The following is a 22,432-nucleotide window of genomic DNA, read 5'->3' as shown; positions in this document are numbered from 1 at the left end:
TTTGGGCAGTATTGGCTTATGTTTCTTTGTATTATTATTGAAGACCCCTTTATGAGTGGCAGTGTGAGTCTGTGCATGTATGTTATTATCTACACGTTTAATTGGGGGATATTGGGTCTAGGGAAGCCACACCTTTTCTCAGCCTTTGGGCTAATATCAAGTGTAGGTCCAATGAAGCCCTAAAGCAAGCTAAAGAGAGATTCTTTGTTGGAGGGATCATTGGATAAACCGCAATTATTGTCTGAGTTTGGTTGGCAAGTGCAAAATCTAAATTATTCTTAGGCTAGCAAATGACACCGCTGTGTTTGATGTTGCCTTATTTGGAAAAGGGAAAAGGGGGTGGGGGGGTGTGGTGTTAAAAGGCTTTAAAGCATGTTCCCAACGCCTATTGTTTAAATATTGTTGGAATATAATTCCAATAGACTTAGATCTATAGTTGCAGGTTATTTGTACATCACACATTATCTACCTATATATAAGATAAGAACCTTATACTTTATTACTTATAATTTAATACACAAATTTTCAAACTTCCGCATTTATAAACAGAATGTCTTTCAGTCACTAATTTACAAAGGGAGACAACGTCGAACTTAGAAGTTAGCATGAAATAGCTTTGAGTAGCCATGAATACCGTTAGATGAATTTGAAAAATTAAACAAGAAATATTTTAGGTTAAATGCGAAATTGGTACTTTACAATTTCAAAATTTTCAATAGAATTTATTATTTTCATCATAATTTGCAATATTGCAATTATTGAATCAATCGGGTGGGAATAGCTTGACTTAATAGTTGACCTCCAAGTGTCTTAAGGGTCTCCCATTTCATACCCTCTTTTGAAGAATTTTATATATATATATATATATATATATATATTCTTAACTTTATTGTCTTACTACTTTTATCTCCCATAATCTCTCTCTAGCATATGTAACGATTTTACACCATTTTGGACACCGTATATTTTTGCCTTCGAAAGTTAGGTTTGTTTATCCAAAGAATTCAAGATGTTCTTCATTCGACTTCTCCTTGCTTCAGCCGTCACCTTTTGCTTCACAAGTTTTGTTTTTGGAGCCACTGTATTGGTAGATGATGAAAGTATGTTCTCACTCTCTCTCACGCGCACACAGTTGTGCATATGATAGCTTGAGTTTCTTTTTTTTCTTTTTCTTTTCTTTTCTATTTTCTATAAAATTATTGTTTCCATGTGTATGGAATGGAACTCAAATTTGGTAGAAAATATTCACTAGTATAATTGATTTGATTTTCTTTTTAACCTTACTTTTTTTCTTTTTTTTTGGGGGTGATGATAACGCTGCACAGTACAAGCTTTACGTGATATAGCGAAGACTTTGAGAAAGACGGACTGGAATTTCAGAGTAGATCCATGCAGTGCACAATCTGTATGGGTCAAAAATAAAGATAATGCTGTTCACTGCAATTGCAGCATCCCCAATACCATCGGCTGCCATGTTGTCAGAATGTAATAATGAATGTATGCTCTCTTTCTCTCTCTCTTTCTCATACGTGTACGTGCACCAAACATTTATTTATCTACCAAACCATTGAAGTACTGTGTTATTGCCAAACCAATAGAGTTGCGAGCGTGGTCGGATGAATTTATTTTGTCCAAAAATAGAACTATGCATATAAAAATGTGATTTTTAACCTCATCCAAAATAAATAAATAAATAAATGTGATTTTTAACAATTAAGCATTTTATTTCGGTACCAATCTTTGACATATCGTTTTGGGCAATGCAAATATATGTGTGTCTATATATATATATAATATTTCATATCTTATTACTATAGAAAAAAATTCATAAAAGTTATTATTTTTAATACATTTATAAAAATTATTATTTTAAAATTGGCCTAATAAATTCATTTAAATTATTATTATTTTAATTAAAGTACTAATTAAGCTTATGCAACAATGAAACAACTGAAATAAGACTGCGGTGGTTTTAATATTTCAGCTAGCATGCTACCCAAGCCAACTCCATCTCTAACACATTTTTCCCCCCACCTACCTGTTTCACTTTTTTATCTTTTTTTTTTTTTTTTTTTTTCTCCTCCACACACATCTTCCAAGTCTCTCACCCTTCCACTTATCCACTTCTCATTGTTAAATATCTTCTCATCTATATCATTTCTTTCATTTAATGTTTTGGTTTTCTTTATGTTCATCCCCAACCCAGGCCAGTACTTGTACCAGGCAATACTTGTAACTCATTTTTCACTCTCAGTTTCCTCATTAGCAACATGCCATGCATTATGGTCTCATCGTCAGCCTTTTTTTATGTGTATAGATTTGTTTAGGTTTTAAGATTTTTTTTTTTTTTTTAAAGTCCAAACTTCATGCCAATCAAATCTTGCATTTTGGCTGGTATTTACCGAAACACCCGAAACGATGCAAGATGGCTTGGAATTTTCTCCAAGGTGAAATGGAGAGGGGTTGGATGGTTTACCATTCCCATTTGTTTACCAGTACAGTATTTTCCATCCATTTCGGCCGAAACAGAACAAAATTCATAACATTGGATAAAAATAGTGTTATTAGTGATACCATGTAAAAAGATGTTACGTGAGTTATAACTTATTGTCTTACTATGTTGCAAAGTTCTTCATATCAGAAAGGAAAAAAAAAGTTTCAAAGCTAAAATAATATACAACCAATTTTAAGAACATAATTTATAAAAAATAAAATAAAAACTTGTTGAAATGACAATGTGATGGGTACCAACCTCATTTTTATATAGTTACTCATTGCTACTCTTTCTTTTCTTTTCTTTTTTTTCTTTTTTTTTTTCTTTTTTTTTTCTGTGTATAAATTATATATATACCATCTCAGGAGCGGAACTAGAATTTTATGAATGGAGGGAAAAATAATAATAAATATAAAATTGAACTAATTTATTAGTATCATACAAGAAATATGAAGAATTGGGGGCTATCATATTTCTTTTGAAAATTTTAGGTAAATTTAGGGCTAAATATATAATATTTAAGAAGTTTGGGGGGCCAACCATATATTTTTTGAAAATTTTAAGAAACTTTAGTGGTAATTTTATAAAATTAGAAAAGTTTGGGAAGACCATGGTCCTCCACCCTTCCAAGTGGATCCACCCCTATACCATCTTAACCGATGTAAAATAAATTGTGAATAATTTTGCCGCACTAAGATTTATTCAACAAAATAGCCTGACATTCATGAGTAACATACTCTTTCACCACTCCAATCAGGGCTTTGGACTTTGTCAAATTTACATTCAATAGAAAAAAACAATAATAATAAATAAATAATATTGAATTGAGTTGTGGTGATTAGTTTCAATAAAGTCTTCTAAAAAAAGGGGTCTGTGGACAAACTTTATATCCTTTCACAAATTACACAAAGCTTGCTTAGCAAAAGGAAAAGCCGAAAACGGAAACATATTTTACTTCTTGAGGGAAAAGGTCAAAAAACTGATATTGAATTGTTAGACCTGGTCTTCGTTTCTGCAATTATTATTCCGCAATAATTGAAAAGTATGATGATGAGACCTGGTCTCTTTTTTCTAACGCGTCGTGCAATTGCCCCCTAAAAGAATTCATGATAATTGTCAATTGAGTCATAAGTTAAAAGTTGTTAGACCTGGTCTCTTTTTTCTAACGCGTCGTGCAATTGCCCCCTAAAAGAATTCATTATTTGACGAAGACTTTATTTCTCCGAAATTAAAAGTATACGACCGTGTTGGCCGGTTTGGTGTCTCTATCAACTATTGCAACTTTTTTTTTTTTGGTTAAGAGAGGTACTTATATTAAACAAAACAACACAGAAGTTACATAACCATATTAGGCATAGTACTGGCACAGCGCCTTACATAATACATTCCAGCAGCATCAAGGTTAACAAAAGAAGAAATTTCAGGCGTTGGGGGATTGTTAAACACTACAAAATTATCCTGCTATAAGTACCCCATTCTAGCCATAGCATCAGCGCAACTATTCGCTTCCCGAAAGGTATGGTTCACTTTGATTTGCTGAAATCTGGTGAGAAGGGACCTGTAGTCAAGTAACAGGGGAGTATAAGTTCTGTTACGCAGCAAGTTAGAGAGTAATAGGTCTGTAACTATCTTAGCATCACACTCGATTTCAAGGAGAGGAATGCCCATTCGGGCAGAACTTTGCAACTTGCAATATATCTTTAAGCATTAGCATTAGGGCGTAAGTTGTTTCTCAAAAAATATATATATAAAAAATGCATTAGTGTGTAAGTTTTTTTTAGCATCCGTAAACAATAAGACTACATTTGATAGATTATAATAGGTGTTGTAATCAAGATAGTCAATACCATACCGGTACCAGCCATACCGACTGGTATTTACCGTACCGGTATGTATACCAGTATTGAAACATCAATGTTTCGTACCGGTTTAAATACCAGCCATACCGGCCAATTTTGGGCAATACCGGCCGATACAGAAAAAGTTTTTTTTTTTTTAAGTTTTGTAATTTTTGAATTTTTGTTAGGGTAGAATGGTAACTTATTTGCATTAACTTATTAGTATTATTTCTTTTCTTAGTATACAATGGTAACTTTTAAGCTTTTTATTTTTTATATTGAGTTTTTTTTTTTTTTTTCTTTTAATTGATACTAAAGTCTAAAACCATGAATAATTAGTTCTGAATTGAGGAAATGTTTTATGGTAAAATTTTATATTTATTATAATATATATATACACACACACACATACACACATACATACATACATACATACATATATATATATATATTTATTTATTTATTTATTTATAAATATAAAAAATAGCAGTAAACCCGAAACGGTACACCGGTATCCGAAATATATTGTACCGCTGGCCAAACCGGTACAGCCTCTGGTACAGTATTGACTCCCTTGGTTGTAATGTAATAGTTATTCCTATGGTTTAGCTATTTAGTAGTTTGGTTATGTTTTTATTAAAGGAAATAGTCGTTCATTATAAATAGCTATTCTTTAAAACTAGTCGCTAACCCATGTGATGCACGGAAAAACTATTGACCCTGGAAAAAAAAATCCAACAATAAGTAAATAGACATTCTGAAAAAAAAAAAATTAATTAATTAATTAATTGAAATTAATCCAAATAAATAATGAATCAACCAAAAATATAGTTTTTAATAAGAAAACAAAAAATCACATGAACCTAAATAAAAAGCATTTAAGGTGAAGAATTAAGATCAACCTACTGAGACGCAAATACCAAAAACCCCAAGACTTAAAACTTTAAAATTTATAGAATCCTCAAATTCTACTTCAGAACCAAACTAAATTCAGAAAATTTATATATAACATACCAAATAAAAATTTTTGTTCCCTAGGTTGGAAGACATTGGTTGCATCTTTGATTTTTTTCCAAAAAAAGAAAGAGGTTTTATTTGCCATGTACAATATAAAAATATAATTAGTAGAAATTTTAACCCAAAAACCAAATCCACGATTATCAACGTGAGTCTCTTTTTTTTCCAACGTTAGGCTTTTTTTTTTTTTTTTTTTTTGAGTCCTATCATAATTTTTGTTTTTATATAGATTATCAACGTTTGAGTTTGAATTTAAGTTGGACTTGTTAGAGAGATAAATTTTTACTCCTTGTTAAGTTTTGATTAAACAACCTTCTCAAAAAAAAAAAGTTTCGATTAAACAAAAATAATTTTATCTAAAAATAATAATAATAATGAGTTTGAGTTTAAGTTGGATTTATTAGGGAGATAGAGTTTTACTCTCGGTTAAGTTTGAACTAAAAATAATAATTTTATTTAAATATTGTGCTGACGTGGAAAATTGTGAGAGTTTTAGAGGTTTCGGTTATATATATATATACATATATATAGATGAGGAATAGTTATTCATCTCTAAAAGACTTGTAATAGTTATTCCTTAGTAGGTGTATTAATTTCTAAAAATTAATATATTTCTAAATAAACAAACTTTTCATATGCACATAACAATTATGAAAATAAATAATCATTAAAAAAATAAATAATCTCTCTTTCAAATTTTTTTTAAAAAAATTACTTTTTAGGATATTTAATTATATGAGTAAGATATTTCTTAAAATATATCTTAAGTTTGATTTAAAATATGTTCATTCCATTGTCTTCTACGTTTTATTATTATGTTGTCACCAAACAAATAAACAGTAATTACCATTACAATCTATCAAACGTGCCCTAAGAGCACTAGCATCCAGGGATGCCAAAAAAAAAAAAAAATCACATCTTTAAACACCACTTTATTTATTTTACCTACTTATTTCACAACTCATCATACATCCCAGTTTTTTATTTTTACATACAACACAATAAAATAATAAAAAGTACTGTCTCTCTCTCTTTCCTCCTAGTCTCTGTTTCTCTTTATCCACAATCACAAATATCACACTCTAACCACAAATATAACCAACCACCACACCCACAATCAAAATTAGCCGCCTCCACCATAATCAAAGCCAACCTCCATTGCCACCACAATTAGTATCCATCCAAAAATCAATCCCATAGAAGGAAAAAATAAATAGATAAAAAATAAAAAAACAACACAGCACAACAACCACCACCCACATAGCCCACCACCACCTAAAATTCAACAACAACACCACCACCACCAACACCAACATCAACAACAACCACTGCCAAATCCATACCCACAAACCCAAATAATATAAAAACTAAAACTAAAACCAAATCAAAACCACAATGCACAACCACCTACCACAAAAAACACAACAACCACCACTGCAATCTACCACCACATAGATCGGACTCCACCACCTCATGACCCACCAAAACCCAAACCCATACATCCACAACCCACTCCCAATTCCCACCACAAACCATGCCCACCACAACCCCACGCCCACAGGCAACCCACAACCTAAAACCTTCCACTACCAAGGCCAATCTACAACTACCCACCCAAGGTCAATTCAAAGCCCACCCACCCAAACTGATCTAAAACCACCCTAAACAGCCAACCAAAATCTTGGGAGAGATAGAGAGAGGCAAGTGTTATCATGAGAGGAAGAGAGGAGAAAAGAAAGAAGAGAAAGGAGTTTGAAAGTGAGAGGAAGAGAGAGAGAGTGTGTGAGTGATGAGGAGAGGCATAAAACATGATGAAGAGAGAGAAAGATGAGATATTTGTGAATAAAATAATATATATATATATATATATATTTTTTTTTTTACATCCTAAGCTACAGTTGGTTCTCATATATGACAACTAATTGTTCACAGATGGTAAAAAAAAATTTAAAACCCATCCCCAGATGTAGCTTCTTTTTGCCCTGTTGGTTGCTAAAATAGCAACTTGGGGGTTTTTACACCCTCAATGCTAGTGCTCTAAGGTTGTATATATACAATCCTACTGTTCATGGATTATTAAAAAAAAAAAAAAACACACACATTTTAATGGAGTGAGAGAGGAAGAGAGGAATTGAGGGAAGAGAAAGATGGGAGAGAATTGATTTGTTTATATTATTTGTTGGTATAGTTTATATTATATTAATGAGTTGTATGTAAAAATAGAAACTGAGATATTGGGTGAGTTGCAAAATAGAATGGTAAAATAGATAAAGTAGGTTCTTACATTCCTGGATGCTAATGCTCTTAGCTAGTTATTAGAAGGAAAAACAAATAGAATAGTGCTACTCAATTATATATGCCTTTTTCTCCAAAAAAAGAAAAAAAAATTATATGTGCCTACATAGTTGTCAAAAATATGTGTATATAGTTGTCAAAATTGAATTAATATTATGAATCGATTTTTAATTTTTTGTATAGTATATTATATCATATCATGTATAGTAAAACACACAAACACTTCATATTTTTTTTTAAAAAAAAGATAGATATACATAATATTACATATAAAATGTATGTTTATTATAAATTCAAAATATATTCAACTAATAATCAATTTAATAATCACTTATGTAATAATATTCAAGAAAACTAACTAAATTAATCAAATTAACATATGTTTATAACATATACATTTAAATGGATTAAACTCAAAAATAATAATAAATGTTATATATGAGTCAAAATAATAATTACTTTTCATCATCTTGCCTAATCAACTCCATCTAAGTCAATGTTATTGTCATGCTCATCATCTTGCAAAACTATTTATTCATTAACATCTTTTTCATCATCATCAACATTTACTATCTCTTTTCTTGCTCTTTTATTCTATTTTTTTTTCTTTATATTTCTTCTTGGCATTCTTGCTTCTTAGACTTATAACAATAATAATAAATTTTTTTTAATTTAATACATTATTCATAGCATAGAAAAGAAATTTGTAAATATGAAAGTGAAGTGTCAAGTATATAACTTGAATTTTGTAGGAGAAAGAGAAGAGGGGGAATTAACAAAAAACTTATTTTAAACCCACATGTCAATGTATTGTACGATATATACAATTATTGATATGATACAATTCATATAATATGTACTTATGTATCATATGATTCATGAGCACTTCCATTACAATACAAAATCTTATGTACACCATACAATGAGTATCATACGATACAAACTATAGGTGGAGACATAATTTGCAACTTTGTATATGAAAAAAACCCACAATTTCGCCACTTGGGTCAACCATTGATTAGTGTTGGTAAAATAGCTAGTTGAGTTATAAGGTTTAGCCAATAATAACTTTACTTAATGATAGAATCATTTAAAAAAATTTTACTTTCCACTTCAAATTCACCAATCACCATTGGTAGCACTAACAAATTGAGCTACAAAACTCTTAGCCAATCATAACTTTACCTAATAGAATCATTTAATAGCATCAACTTTTCATTTCAAATCCAATTAATAAATAGAATTTTTCTTATTAATTAATCATAGAAATAAAATAAACTTATTTACCTTGAATGTGGCATGTGAGACAATAAAAGAGTGATGGTTTGTTGGTGACTGGTTGGAGAGAGAGAGAGAGATGTTTGATGGAACTAAGTGAAGATATTTTTTAAATAATGGAAATAATTTTTTAAGTTAGAGAGAGAAATAGAATAAAAAAAGGTATATGAGTGTCTTCTTCTTCTTCTTCTTCCTCTTTTTTTTGGGGGGGTGGGGGCGGGGAGGGGAAGATGGAGTTCGAATCATAGATATGGGTGGTGGCAAAGGATGTTATTACTACCGGATTATCGTTTGAACCCTCTTCTTTTTGTAATCATACACAGACCACTTTCCTTGGGAAAATGGGTATGAGATATAATTTTGTTTTAGAAAGAGACGAGGGAAGATGACACAAAACTGTTTATGGTTTTCTTGGTCATATTTGTAAATTAGCAAATATGACCCACGATCTCAGCCAATCGCAGGCACCAGTAAGGCTGCCCACTTCCATCCTATACCTTCATATTTTTATCATCTCCAATGGCAAAAACACCATCAATTCTTGAAAAGTGGGTTGTCTTGATTGGCAAATCACACAGCAGTTTAGTGGATTTGACCATATTTCAACATATCTTCTTTTCTATGATCTCCCATTTGAAGAAAAAAATCCTAGCACAAATTTCAAGTACTCAAAATGATTTTTAGTAGAAAACATTTTTGGGAAAAACTGTTTATTTTCTAATGTTTGTCTATGTTCATAAGAATGTTTTGGAACACAAATCCGACAATTGGCTTGTACGAAAAACCAAAAAACTTTCTATATATTTTTTATATGATATTAAATTACAACTTTGATTCACCACTTAAAAATATTAATACCTAACATATAAAATCATCCTAAAAATATGAAAATCAAAATGAAATAATTTAAAATTACACTAACAAGTACGTACAATCAAAATAAGAGTGCAATAATAAAATAAAAAAATTAATAAAAACTATCAATTGAACTTCTTTATATATATATATATACAAAATAGGCTAAAATACAAAGTGCATCCTCTAAGTTTTACTAAAATATATTTCAGTTCTCTAACTTTACTTTCGTTCTATTGAGTCTTCTAAGTTTCAAAGTTATTTAATTTAGGCCTTTTATCCAATTTAGTTTAACAAATTTGTCATTAAGTATGCAATTAACTAATGAAAAAAAAAATTTGAAAAAAAAGTTCTTACGTTAAAAATCTATAAAATATTTTTATTAATTTTTTATATTTTTTATGTGAAAAAAATATTTTTTAAGGGCAATTTTTTTACAAAATTGATAGAAGGCCTGAATTAAATAAATTTAAAATTTAGAGGACTCAATTGAGCGAAAGTAAAGTTAGAAAACTAAAATGAATTGCAACCAAACTTAGACAGTGCAATTTGCATTTTAAGCCTACAAACTGCTATCAACTTTTAATTTTAGGTGAGACCCAAACTATGCATTCACCGAATTACACTTTTGCTTGCATAATTACAAAACACTTGAAACGTTCAAAGGAACGCTTGAAAATGTTTTTGCATGACTTAAACAAATTTGGTAGCAATTGCCAAAGTTTTAAGTCATATTGTGATTGCTTTGAAGTTTTCCTAGGGTATCTTGGTCATTTCCATGGTTTCATTTTTTTGTCATTTTAGGGGCATTTATGTCACATTCAAGATTTTAAAGATATTTAGTCATTTTGTTGGGGAGTGCATTGGTTGAGTTGAGAAATTCTTAACCAATTCATTACATGTGTGGAAACCAACCCAGCCAACATGGGTTGGGTTCGGTTAGGTTGGATCAGTAGGTTGTGTATATATATTTTATATATTTTACGCCTTGTAAAAAATTAGTCTTTCTTAAATATTTAAACTCTTTTTTTCAATAAATTGTTACTGTTCATATAATATACTTAGATTATATCAAATTCATTAAAATTAACTCTTATAATACCAAAATCTATAAATTTAAAATAATGATATTAAAATAAACTTATATAAATAGTGGATTAAATGGGTTAAAAAACTATCCACCTGAACCCTACTCAACCTAAGACTCAAAATAGAATTCAAATCTAACCCAACCCACTAACCCATGAAAACCAAGTCAAGGCATCGAGCTTGGTTAGTTTTTTTTAGGTTGGTGAGTTTGATGCACAGCCCTAATTTTAAGTGTATATTTGTCATTATAGATGTTTCCAAAGTATTCTAGTCATTATAGAGGATTTTGATCATTTTGAAAGTTGAGTGGCATTTTGGATGTAATGATGGTATTTCGATTATTTTGGAAATATTGGTGGATATTTTGCCATTTTGAGGGTTTTAGAGGTGTTTTGGTTATTTTAAAGGCCTCATTGTAGTCAATTGGGGGTTTTAAGGGTATTTGTATTATTTTGGAGATTTTTAAGAATATTTCTATAAGTTTGGAGGTTTTGTGGTATTTTACCGGTGAAAGTGATGAGTTGAGTAACGACCGCATAACAAAACTAACCATAGGTAATTAAAATAATACTTTTCAAACTACAAAGAGACAACATAAAATTAGTCCTAATCAATAACCACAGGCTGGTAAATTGTTATCAACCCTTAAAAATATTATAAAATTCCAACCCCTTTGTCCCTTTTTGGTATTGTCCTTGGTGGTAGGTGGCATCTTGGGACCACCCCAATAGATACCTCCTTATAGTTACCGAGTGTGGGTGGGGTGGGAGATTACACATATATGACAAAATAATCAAACCTTGAAGAGTTATGAACACCTATGTTAACAATAAAAGAAAACAATAGGTGCTCTGTTTGTTTTGACATTAATAGTTTTTGGAAAATGAATAATTTTAAAAAAAGTTTTTTTTATAATCTAAAAAAACTATCTCATTTTCCTATGTTTAGTAGCATTCTTAAAATGAGTTAGGAAAATATTATTTTACTTTCCTTATTAAGCTTGGCATAATGAGTTGTTTTTTTACGCCAAGCTAAAAAAAAGAAGGTGGAAATTACACTTTATTACCCTAAACTATACTCTTGATTACACTTTGCACCCTAAACTTTTCAAATGCATGTTTTACACTCTAAACTATAGCTCTTGTTACATTTTTCACCCTTGACGTTAAGTTTTCTGTTAACTTGGATGAAAAAATATGGTAATAAAAAGAACTAATTGTCATTCTTCTCAATGCTTTAAAAACAATAAATAAATTACATTTTACCACCCTAAACTATATTCCTGATTACACTTTGTACCCTAAAATTTGAATTTCCATCCAAGTTAACAGAGAACTTAACGACAAGGTGCAAAGTGTTACAAGGATCATAGTTTAGGGAACAAAACGTACATTCGAAAAGTTTAGGATGCAAAATATAATATAGAGTATAGTTTAGGGTGGTAAAGTGTAAACTATCTCTTGACTTCTTTTCAAATTTTTGTAAAATTCTCTTTTCAAAAGTTTAACCATAGTTAGTATAAATATTGCCAATAAATTTAGAATAAAAAAGCAAAATTCACCCACACCCATTGGAAAAAAAAAATGAAGCAAAACTTGTATTTAATATTTTAAAATACACTTTAATTAAAATTTTAAAACAATGGATTTTAATTTAGGGAAGATAGTTTGGAAACCTGCCTTTAAGTAAATGGCATGTTAGCATACAATATTTTCAACATTAACTTAACAAAGTTTGGTTAAACGGATGTTAAAGGGGGGAAAATATTTTTCCCCTCAGGTAGGGCTATAAACGAGCAGTGCTCTGCCGAGTTACGCATGTTTGAAATTAGCTCAATAGTAAAAGTCAAAAGTTCAAGCTTGGCTCAAGCTTGAGATAAGCCAAAAATAATGTTTGAGCTTTAACTCTTGGAAAAGCCAAGGAGTTTCAGCTTGGCTTAGCTTGACTTAATTAATTAGTTAAGCCAAGTTCAAGTTTAATATCAAGCTCAAACTCAAATCAAGCTTTTGAGCTTGAGATCAGCAAAATTACATTATGAAATGCTTAAATATCTGAAAATCAAGTAAACAAAAATAAGAAAATAGCATACTCATTTTTATCATGTTTTTGGTCCCACCTATGATTAGCCACCGTTTAAATTACAACTTTACATTATTAAACCCATCCATTCATTCTTACTTGTCTATAAGTACAATTGTTCAAAATAGAATTTTTACATCTATGAGAAGGTGAAGAACTAAAAAAAGACTTGTTTCGTAACTGTTATGAATGAGAAATGACTAATATGTTTCATAACTTTACATTAAACTAGTCGCTAACCCGTGCGATGCACGGGAAAACTATTAGAAAATAATAAAGCATGCATATATTAAAAGACAATTTAAGTTCATGTGTGCTTGTAAGGGATACATACCTAAATAGTTCTTGCGGTAGAAATAAAAGCCTTACCTTTGAGATAAATAACTGATGTAAACAAACTAACCTTACATAAAACAAATTAAAAAAAAAAAAAAAAAACATAAAACTGATGTCACGAGAAATTCAACCACATAGTAGTAATATATAAATCTCTTGAAACCTAAACCTAAACATAAGGACTAAATATATAAACAAACTAACCTTACAAAAGCTAAACTTTATAAGCTAAAATCTATACCGTGCATTGTAGATCTTGAATGCTTTAGGGCTTCCTACGTCTGGAGAGAGAGAGTTTGCAGAAACCGTGGTTTTATATTTCTTAACTTGAGAGAGGGGTAAGGTTGCTAGGGTTTTGTAGATCTTGAATGCTTTAGGGCTTCCTACGTCTGGAGAAAGAGAGAGTTTGCAGAAATCGACATAAAACAAATTAAAAAAAAAAAAAAAAAAAACTATAAAACTAATGTCACGGGAAATTCAACCACATAGTAGTAATATATAAATCTCTTAAAACCTAAACCTAAATATAAGGACTAAATATATAAACAAACTAACCTTACAAAAGCTGAACTTTATAAGTTAAAATCTATACCGTGCATTGTAGATCTTGAATGCTTTAGGGCTTCCTACGTCTGGAGAGAGAGAGTTTGTAGAAACAGTGGCTTTATATTTCTTAACTTGAGAGAGGGGTAAGGTTGTTAGGGTTTTGTAGATCTTGAATGCTTTAGGGCTTCCTACGTCTGGAGAAAGAGAGAGTTTGCAGAAACCGACATAAAACAAATTATAAAAAAAAAAAAAAAAAAAAAAAAAAAACCATAAAACTGATGTCACGGGAAATTCAGCCACATAGTAGTAATATATAAATCTCTTAAAACCTAAACCTAAACATAAGGACTAAATATATAAACAAACTAACCTTACAAAAACTGAACTTTATAAGCTAAAATTTATACCGTGTATTGTAGATCTTGAATGCTTTAGGGCTTTCTACGTCTGGAGAGAGAGAGTTTGCAGAAACCGTGACTTTATATTTCTTAACTTGAGAGAGGGGTAAAGTTGCTAGGATTTTGTAGATCTTGAATGCTTTAGGGCTTCCTACGTCTGGAAAAAGAGAGAGTTTGCAGAAACCGTGGTTTTATATTTCTTAACTTGAGAGATGGGTAAGGTTGTTAGGGTTTTGAGGAGTTATAATTTTTATTTATTTTTTATTTTTTATGCTGACGTGGAAAATTGTGGTGTCAACAAAAGTTTCAGTTTTATATAGATATATAAATGATAGATGACAAAAGATTATACGTGGCCCACTTAAATTTATTTTTTATTTTTAGAATATAACTAAATATAAAGTGGTGTTTGGTTAGTGGTGGAGTTTGTTTGTGACTTCCAGTTAGCTTAACTGGTAAGATCTCTGATGGTTGTATAAAAGATTTGAGGTTCAATCTCCGCCTACACCAAAAACTGATTGGCGTTTTGGTCTGATAATAAAGAGCTATCATTAGAGCGGACGCCATAAGTTAAAACTCTATTAAAAAAAAAAAAAAAAATTGGTAGTGATCCTATATGAACCGTATCATTATTAAAATATGTAAATAATGATATGGCCCTTTTTTTTTTTACTCAAAAAAGAAAAAAGAAAAAGGAAAAAGGAAGGAACCAATGTATTGGTACGACTTCCTATCCAAAAAAAAGAGTATCGGTATGACTAAGACCAACCATATTTATTTGTGTCTTCTTTAATTGGTATGAATTTTTAATTTAATTTTTTTAAGGAAAAAAATAAAAATTAAAAGGAAAAACACATTTTTCTACTGCTGGAAATACAGAGTTCTGAAAGGACAAGATCTCACGGGCACTCTGCCACCAGAACTGGTGAACTTGCCGTATCTTGAACAAATGTAAGTACTAGTCAATATAATAAATAATTAACTTGTCTGTGTTTTTGTGATTTTCATCTCTTATTTATAATTTATGGCATCTCCTTATACAGTGACCTGACCCTTAACTACCTTAGCGGCACAATCCCTCAACAATGGGGCTCCTTCACAAGGCTTCTCAACATGTACTATCTCTCTCTCTGTCCCTGTGTGTGTGTGTTTTTTTTGTGACTTTCATATTGTTATTCATGGCTTCTCTTGTATTGCAGTTCTCTTCTTGGAAACCGGTTGACCGGTTCCATTCCCATAGAGCTTGGAAATATCTCCACTCTCAAAAGTTTGTGAGTTCTTACTCTTACTGCACTCCTCCACCATTTCACTCTGTTTCTATACAATGTATGATGCCCCCTTATTGATATTGAATTAGTTGAGTGTGTGTAGTGTGGATGTGTGATAAATCCCATGTCGGGGCAAATTTTGCCAAATAATATTATTTGGATAATAATGATTTAAATTGGTACTGTTTTGAAATCATTTGGGTATTTAGCAAAACCCGATTCTGAAGTGTTGAAAAACACAAGCACTTAAAATTCAGTCAAGTCAGCTGAAATCGTGTTAAAACACAATTTTAAGTGTTGAAATTGTATCTCTAAAACATGATTTTATATTAGAGGCTATATTCTCAAATAACTCCAAAACGGTACCAATTTAAATAAATATTATTTAAAAAGTATTGTTTTACAAAATTTCTCCCCATTTCAGGCATATGCTAAACTAGTTATTTTAAGGTATAGCGTAAATGTAGCCAATATTTTCCTTGTATATTTTGTTATAAAGGAATTCCAATTTGTTATCAACAGGGTCCTTGAGTTCAATATGCTTTCTGGAAGTCTTCCTAGAGAGCTTGGAAACCTAATCAATATAGAAAGGCTGTAAGACCCTTCATTTGAATTACTATATTTTAAAAACTTATTGCATCATACTTTATTTCTTTCTTTTGGTTGGCCTCCCTCCCTGTAGTAAGATGTAAAAATGTCATTATGATCAAGCAAAATTAATTTACATTAATTTTTTTTTACTTGTATATGTGTATTGATGCATATCTTTTTTAGCTTATTGGCTTTTCTAAATTGGTATTGTTATTGTCATAGACACTTTACTTCAAACTATTTTACTGGGGAGGTACCTGAAACGTTTGCAGGGCTAATGACAATGAAAGACTTGTAAGTTTCAAGATCTTTCTTCTTCTTCCTTTTTTTAACTATCTTGAAGATTTTATACATCTATTTTACCTTCTAAATTCACATATTTTTCTTCCCCCAATAATGCAGTCGGATTGGTGAAAATAAATTTTCTGGAAAGATACCCGATTTTATTCAGAATTGGACAAATCTCGAAAAACTGTGAGAATTTGACTGTTTTCTTTTTAAGAAAAGAATTGAACTTGATGTATTATTTACTTACTAAATCAAAATTTCTTAACAACAGGGTGATTCAAGCAAGTGGTTTGAATGGGCCGATTCCTCTCCACATTGCTTTTTTGGAAAACTTAAGTGACTTGTCAGTGTGGCTTTGTAAATCTGTAGCTATTTATTGTTTTATAGGCAACTGCATTTTATTTTATTTTTATTTTTTTAAATTTTTACTCCTATTCAAATTTCAATATCTAGGAGAATTAGTGACTTAAGAGGACCTGAAGCAAAATTTCCACCACTTCATAATATGACAAAGATGAATACTCTGTGAGTTAGATACTTCAATTAAAAGTATGATTTTATTATTGTTATTATTGTTATTATTTTGCAACTCAATATAAAATATTTGGTTCTGTTTCAGGATACTAAGGAATTGCAATATTACTGGGCACCTACCTGAATACCTTGGGAAGATGAATAAGCTGACAACCTTGTCAGTATATAATTCTTTTTTACTTTCTTGTTTGCTGTACATTTTTTCCTACTAATTTAAGGGTCATGTAGGATAGGCTAAATCAAATTATTGACTCTGCATTTTGGCTGTCTGATGGTAGCAATTATCCAAAAGGCATTTTTAAGTTTTAACTACCAACCATGGATATACATGCATATATGGTAGCATAAGTACAAGACATCTATATATATGCTGATGGACTACAAATCCAAATGTTTTTTTCCTTTTTATTCCTTCTCAGAAAAGAGTACTAATTTTTTAGGAGAATAAGGAAAAAGTGAATCTGGTGATTAGCCAGTCAGAGGTTATGAAAATGAAGAGAAAGGCTTCTATGGTAAAATCATATCAGGAACCCACAAGAAGTGACTTCCTTGAGAATGGAAATAAAATTTTTCATTAACTTAGTGAAAAAAGAAAAAAGAAAAAGAGTTGTATCTTAAAACTTTTGAGTTTCCTGTACCCCTGGAGCATTACCTTGTAAGCAAATGATATCTGAATGCCCATGTGGAACACAAGCACACGGTTTTCTGTGTGTGTTTGTCTAAGTCATGTGCATGTGTTGTGTCTCATTCCATCTCAAATGAATTAGATGCTTGATACAAGTATGTTTACTCAATAGTTATTGTTGGTACATATTTTGTGAAGTGATATGCATGAGCAGGAAAATGACAAATTTGAATAGCCATTTTGGCTCAAAGTTACCACTGCACATAAATCAAGTTCATTTTTATTTTCAGCTTCATTGAAAGAAAAAGGAAGAAGAATTTTTTGTTCTCATTTATTTAAAATCCAAATCATGCTCAAGTCTACAGTAGGATTTTTCCCCCCAACTTGCTTGAAATTTTTTTTTTTTAAAAGAGATAATTTTTTATTTTCATTTATTTAATAACCAAATCAAGTACAAGTTTCCAATAAACACTTGTTTATGAGATAGTTATGTAAATAAATAGTCTTTTAGTGTGTGTATTTTTTATTTATTTTTATTTATATTTTTTCTTACGTTTCTTTCTATTGCAAACTTCAATATATTATTTGCATAATACAATTTTTCGAGTAAATGATTTGGATTTTTTTTCTTTTCTTTTTGGGAGAGTTTTCTGTTTCACTAAAATTTGATTATATAAGTTCTCTTGCAGAGACCTCAGTTTTAACAAACTCACTGGAGGAATTCCAAGCAGCTATGACGGTCTTCTAACAGGGATCGATTTCATGTAAGCGTTTTGACTTTAGATGTAGATTTCCTTACACTGAAGTAAAGGAAGCTGTCTAAGAAATTGTGTGAAAATGTTTGATTTTGTTCCATTCTGAACATACCAAGTAGCCACTATATCAATTTGATTAATTTTACAAATCCAAAATTTTGGCCTTAAAACATCTCGAGTAAGATAAACAAATTTTTTGCATTAAATTAAAATGCAATATGAATTTTGGGCCTAAAGTTGGCTAGTGTGTGCCTAATCCAACAATAGGCTTCAAGGATAGAGTTGTCAAAAAGCCTTTAGAGTAAAATCTGGCCATCCATAAAATGATTACTGAAGTTAAATGTAGACCATTCTTGGGGTTCAAGTGATAGTCTAGTAGAGATGGCATCCTTTATGGTGCCTCATGTCCGTGGCTCAAACCTCCCTCCCCCTTCCCCACTATGGTGGATGTAATTGACAGTCCTACTTCTATTGGCTAGAGGTGGGGGACCTTTTTATTTTTCCTCCAATTCACCACTGTTAATATATATTCTAAAATCATGAGAATGTGTACATGTGTGTTTGTATTTCAAGTTAGCCATTTCACTGAGCTCAAAATTTGTGTCATTGGCAAGTCATATCAATGTGCTGTGTAACTACATAAGTTGTTCTGAATCTTGTAGATTGAATTTGTTTAGGTATCTAACTGGAAACTTGCTAAGTGGACCAGTGCGTGATTGGATGCTAAACAAAGACAGAATGTAAGCTTCTCTTCCAAATTAATGTGAAGGAGTTTGTATCATTTACATTAATAAATTTAAATTCATGCATTATTTGTTCCCCTTTAGTTTGCTAACTCCTGTGGAGAATGTCTTGTATAATGTAGGCAATCTAGGTTTAACTGTATTCTCAACATCTGTTGATAACCATTGGTATTAAGTAGTTATTCGCATGTTTGGATATAATTTCTTCCATCTGATTTGTTGTGGATGGTTATATATAAAGGAACTTTTTTTGCAATGAATAATGTTTCTTTAAAGGTTAATTTACAAAACCATCTTAGATAGTTAATCAATTGTAGCATAAATGAGTGCATCAAAATATATTAAATAGTGGAGTCATAGGAAACATGTTGCCTATACACTTCCCTAGCATTTTACAGAACTCATAAAAGTATTGTGGGGATTCCAAAAGTTTCTAAATGTTTCCAACTCTCCATAGTCTTCAGCTATTGTATATTCATTAAAAAAAAAAAAAAAAGGAATTATTTATTCGATAAATTTTAATCACTTAATCGCTTCAGGAGCATCAAAAGCCTAATCTTCTACTTCTACGTGATCTTTTCCTTTGCACTGATGCATATAAATTGTCCTATCCCTTGCAATCCCTCACCCATGCATACATCAATTATCCTATCCCTTGCAATCCGCCCATGCATCATCCAAGAATTGAATGTGATGAGCCGTATCACTAAGCTCCAGCTATCGTATTATATCTCCTTTTTAACTTCAAACTTTAAATTTTAGTATCTTTGTATAGTTCATAGTTTAACATGAAGGAAAGAGTCTCCTTATTTTAGGTTAGCTCTTATGATCTTGATATTTGCATATGGGGTTGGTTATTTACATTATCAAAAACACAAAGGTGGGCTTAGGTAATGTAATGGTAAGCATCTTTCTCATATAAGAGTGGTTTAGCTTATATGTGGGAGTTTGGATGAAAGCTTTATCTACTAAAATATGTAGGATTGAGTTTCACTGAATTAAAAATGAAATATTATTACCCCTTCCATATATGTTATCAACTATCCTGTGTAAAATAAAAGTTTATTATTCCTGCTTCATTCTGTTAGGTAATGAATTACATCATAATTTTTATGTGCAGTGATCTTTCGTATAACAACTTTCCCAATGGAAGCTTTATTTGTGATCACCAAAGCTTGTAAGAATGCTTTTGTCTGTGTGTGAGTGTGATCTTTTATTTACTAGCTAAGCTTTGGACTTGGTGATATTTTATGTAGGAACTTGTTTACAACCTCTTCAAAGGGGAGTGACACGTAAGTTTTTTTTAGTTTCACCTTTCAAAGCATGCATTACAAAGGTTTTTTGAAATTAACTTTCTGGTATATTGTCTTGATTCATTTTTTTATTTTATAATCTTCAATGTAATATTGTCTTGAGTCATGTAACATATATTTAATCACAATGTAATATTGCTGACTTGCTTTGGTACCTGAATTGCCTTATCAGTGGAAATATTTTGTGTCTGAGGAGTTCTTCTTGTTCAAAAAGTAAGTTCTTTTATGGGCTATTATAAAATTGATTTAGTATTAAATTCTTCAAGATTTACCTATGTTATACTTATGATTGCTTTGGTTCAGATCTGTACCAGTTCCTCAAGTATATCCTAAAGGGTTTTCTCTCACGCTTGTAACCATACTGAATAATGAATCTGTTTTAAGAGATCCTACTTTACATCTATGTTTTAAAATTCTTCTAAGCTACACAATTTTGCGGTTGCTAAATCATTTTACAGTTTCAAGTCTTTCTTACAGACTTGCAGTCTTTAATGTGACTAGGCACTAACCCTGTTTTAATTTTTTTGTGTTCGGAATTGAGGGCCCCTCCCTTGCTTGTGGTCCCCAAGATTGGAAATTTATTGTAAATGCTTCCAAGTTTATGAATCTTTCTCATCTAATTTATGTATTACTAAACATTTTAATTTTTAATAAATCTTCCAAATTTTGTCTTTTTGAAGTTTGCAAAATAATGCTAATGCACTGGGATTGAACTTTTGTTGTTAGGATCCATTTCTAGCCTTTATGTAGTTATCTAGCTATCTTATCTAACAGTGGCATAAGTCTCATTGGATATAGTAACACATGAGTGCACCCCCCTAATAGTACTAAACACAAGAATGAGCAGTGTCCTTGAATGACCGTCTCATTTGGCTTGATTTTGCACCAAATGAAACTCTGTCTCATCACACACTCCTCCCCAAACCGCATTTTCCCCCAACTCCCCCCCCGCCCCCCCCAAAACAAAAAAAAGGGAAAAAAAATATTTTTTCCCTGTTACTAATTTGCATTAATATTAATTTAAATATGTTTAAAATGTTCAGCTGTTAGTAATTCATTTTTCCTGTTTCCCCAGTTGTCTACTACCTCCAGATAAATTGTGGCGGACCAGAAGTAACTATAGATGGAAATACTATGTATGATGATGATACAGAGCCAGGTGGACCTGCAAAATTCTTTAACAGAGGAAATTGGGCATTTAGCAGCACTGGTCACTTCATTGATGATAACAAACCAAAGGACATTTATATTTTGGGAAATTCCTCCAAACTCACTATGGCTAATCCTGAACTATACATGACTGCACGCCTTTCTCCTCTGTCTCTTACTTATTATGCTTTTTGTTTGGGAGCTGGAACTTACAAAATAAACCTCCATTTTGCGGAGATAAAGTTCACCAATGATAATACATATAGCAGCTTGGGAAGGCGTGTATTTGATATTTATATTCAGGTATTTAATGACATTATGCTCTGACCTTCATCAACCAAAGTTCTTATGTTTATAGCTTGTTACTAGCTGGTCACTAACATGTTTAGAATATTGAAGGGAGAGCTAGTGGAGAAGGATTTCAATATTGCAGATGAAGCTGGTGGAGTTGGCATGGAAATCATAAAACCTTATCTTGCAGTTGTGAATAATAACACCTTAGAGATCCGTTTTTATTGGGCTGGGAAGGGTACAACTGGCATCCCTGGAGGAGGAGTCTATGGTCCTCTTATTTCGGCAATTTCTGTTCATCCTGGTGGGTTTAGAGTCTTTAGACCTTGCATTTGCTTCTTGTAATCAATTTCGGACGCTTAGAAATAGACCATGTATTAACTTGCAAATCCATGTTTATCTTCATTCTATAAATTCAACATTGTCAAGAAATTCTTTTAGGGTAATGCCCTAGGATCTACAATCTACTCATTTATTTAACTATGTGACTAAAGTCTTTTGGGTTTTGGCTTTTCAATCAAGAATTTTTTTTTTTTGGGGTCTAATTTTATTAGTTTGATATATAGGACCCTAGAATGTGTCTAAAGTCTTATACTATTATTGTGATGATTAATGCATTCCTTCCATCAGTATGTGGTACAAATGCCACA

General features: G+C 31.2%; 1 protein-coding gene across 3 annotated transcripts in view; it reads left to right on the top strand.

The window, feature by feature from the left end:
• The first annotated feature begins 922 nt into the window (after positions 1-922).
• Positions 923-22,432, top strand: part of LOC115957591 (probable leucine-rich repeat receptor-like serine/threonine-protein kinase At3g14840) — a 35,996-nt gene continuing 14,486 nt past the window's right edge. Inside the window, exons 1-18 of one of the 3 annotated variants that reach the window (XM_031075876.1) lie at positions 923-1,100; positions 1,326-1,485; positions 15,105-15,176; positions 15,269-15,340; positions 15,425-15,496; positions 16,016-16,087; positions 16,307-16,378; positions 16,487-16,558; positions 16,644-16,715; positions 16,826-16,897; positions 16,992-17,063; positions 18,221-18,295; positions 18,964-19,026; positions 20,150-20,206; positions 20,286-20,321; positions 20,515-20,555; positions 21,418-21,794; positions 21,891-22,086. In XM_031075876.1, the coding sequence (XP_030931736.1) occupies positions 1,010-1,100; positions 1,326-1,485; positions 15,105-15,176; positions 15,269-15,340; positions 15,425-15,496; positions 16,016-16,087; positions 16,307-16,378; positions 16,487-16,558; positions 16,644-16,715; positions 16,826-16,897; positions 16,992-17,063; positions 18,221-18,295; positions 18,964-19,026; positions 20,150-20,206; positions 20,286-20,321; positions 20,515-20,555; positions 21,418-21,794; positions 21,891-22,086 (1,744 nt within the window). In that variant the 5' untranslated portion in view covers positions 923-1,009. Of the gene's footprint in view, positions 1,101-1,325; positions 1,486-15,104; positions 15,177-15,268; positions 15,341-15,424; positions 15,552-16,015; positions 16,088-16,306; positions 16,379-16,486; positions 16,559-16,643; positions 16,716-16,825; positions 16,898-16,991; positions 17,064-18,220; positions 18,296-18,963; positions 19,027-20,149; positions 20,207-20,285; positions 20,322-20,514; positions 20,556-21,417; positions 21,795-21,890; positions 22,087-22,432 lie in introns of those variants that run through there. The other 2 variants (XM_031075877.1, XM_031075878.1) reach the window with 2 other exon arrangements.

Source organism: Quercus lobata, chromosome 8 (genome assembly GCF_001633185.2).
Source record: "Quercus lobata isolate SW786 chromosome 8, ValleyOak3.0 Primary Assembly, whole genome shotgun sequence".
Taxonomy (NCBI): Eukaryota; Viridiplantae; Streptophyta; class Magnoliopsida; order Fagales; family Fagaceae; genus Quercus; species Quercus lobata.
Note: the sequence above shows the minus strand (reverse complement) of the source record. Positions and strands in the feature narration are given on the sequence as shown.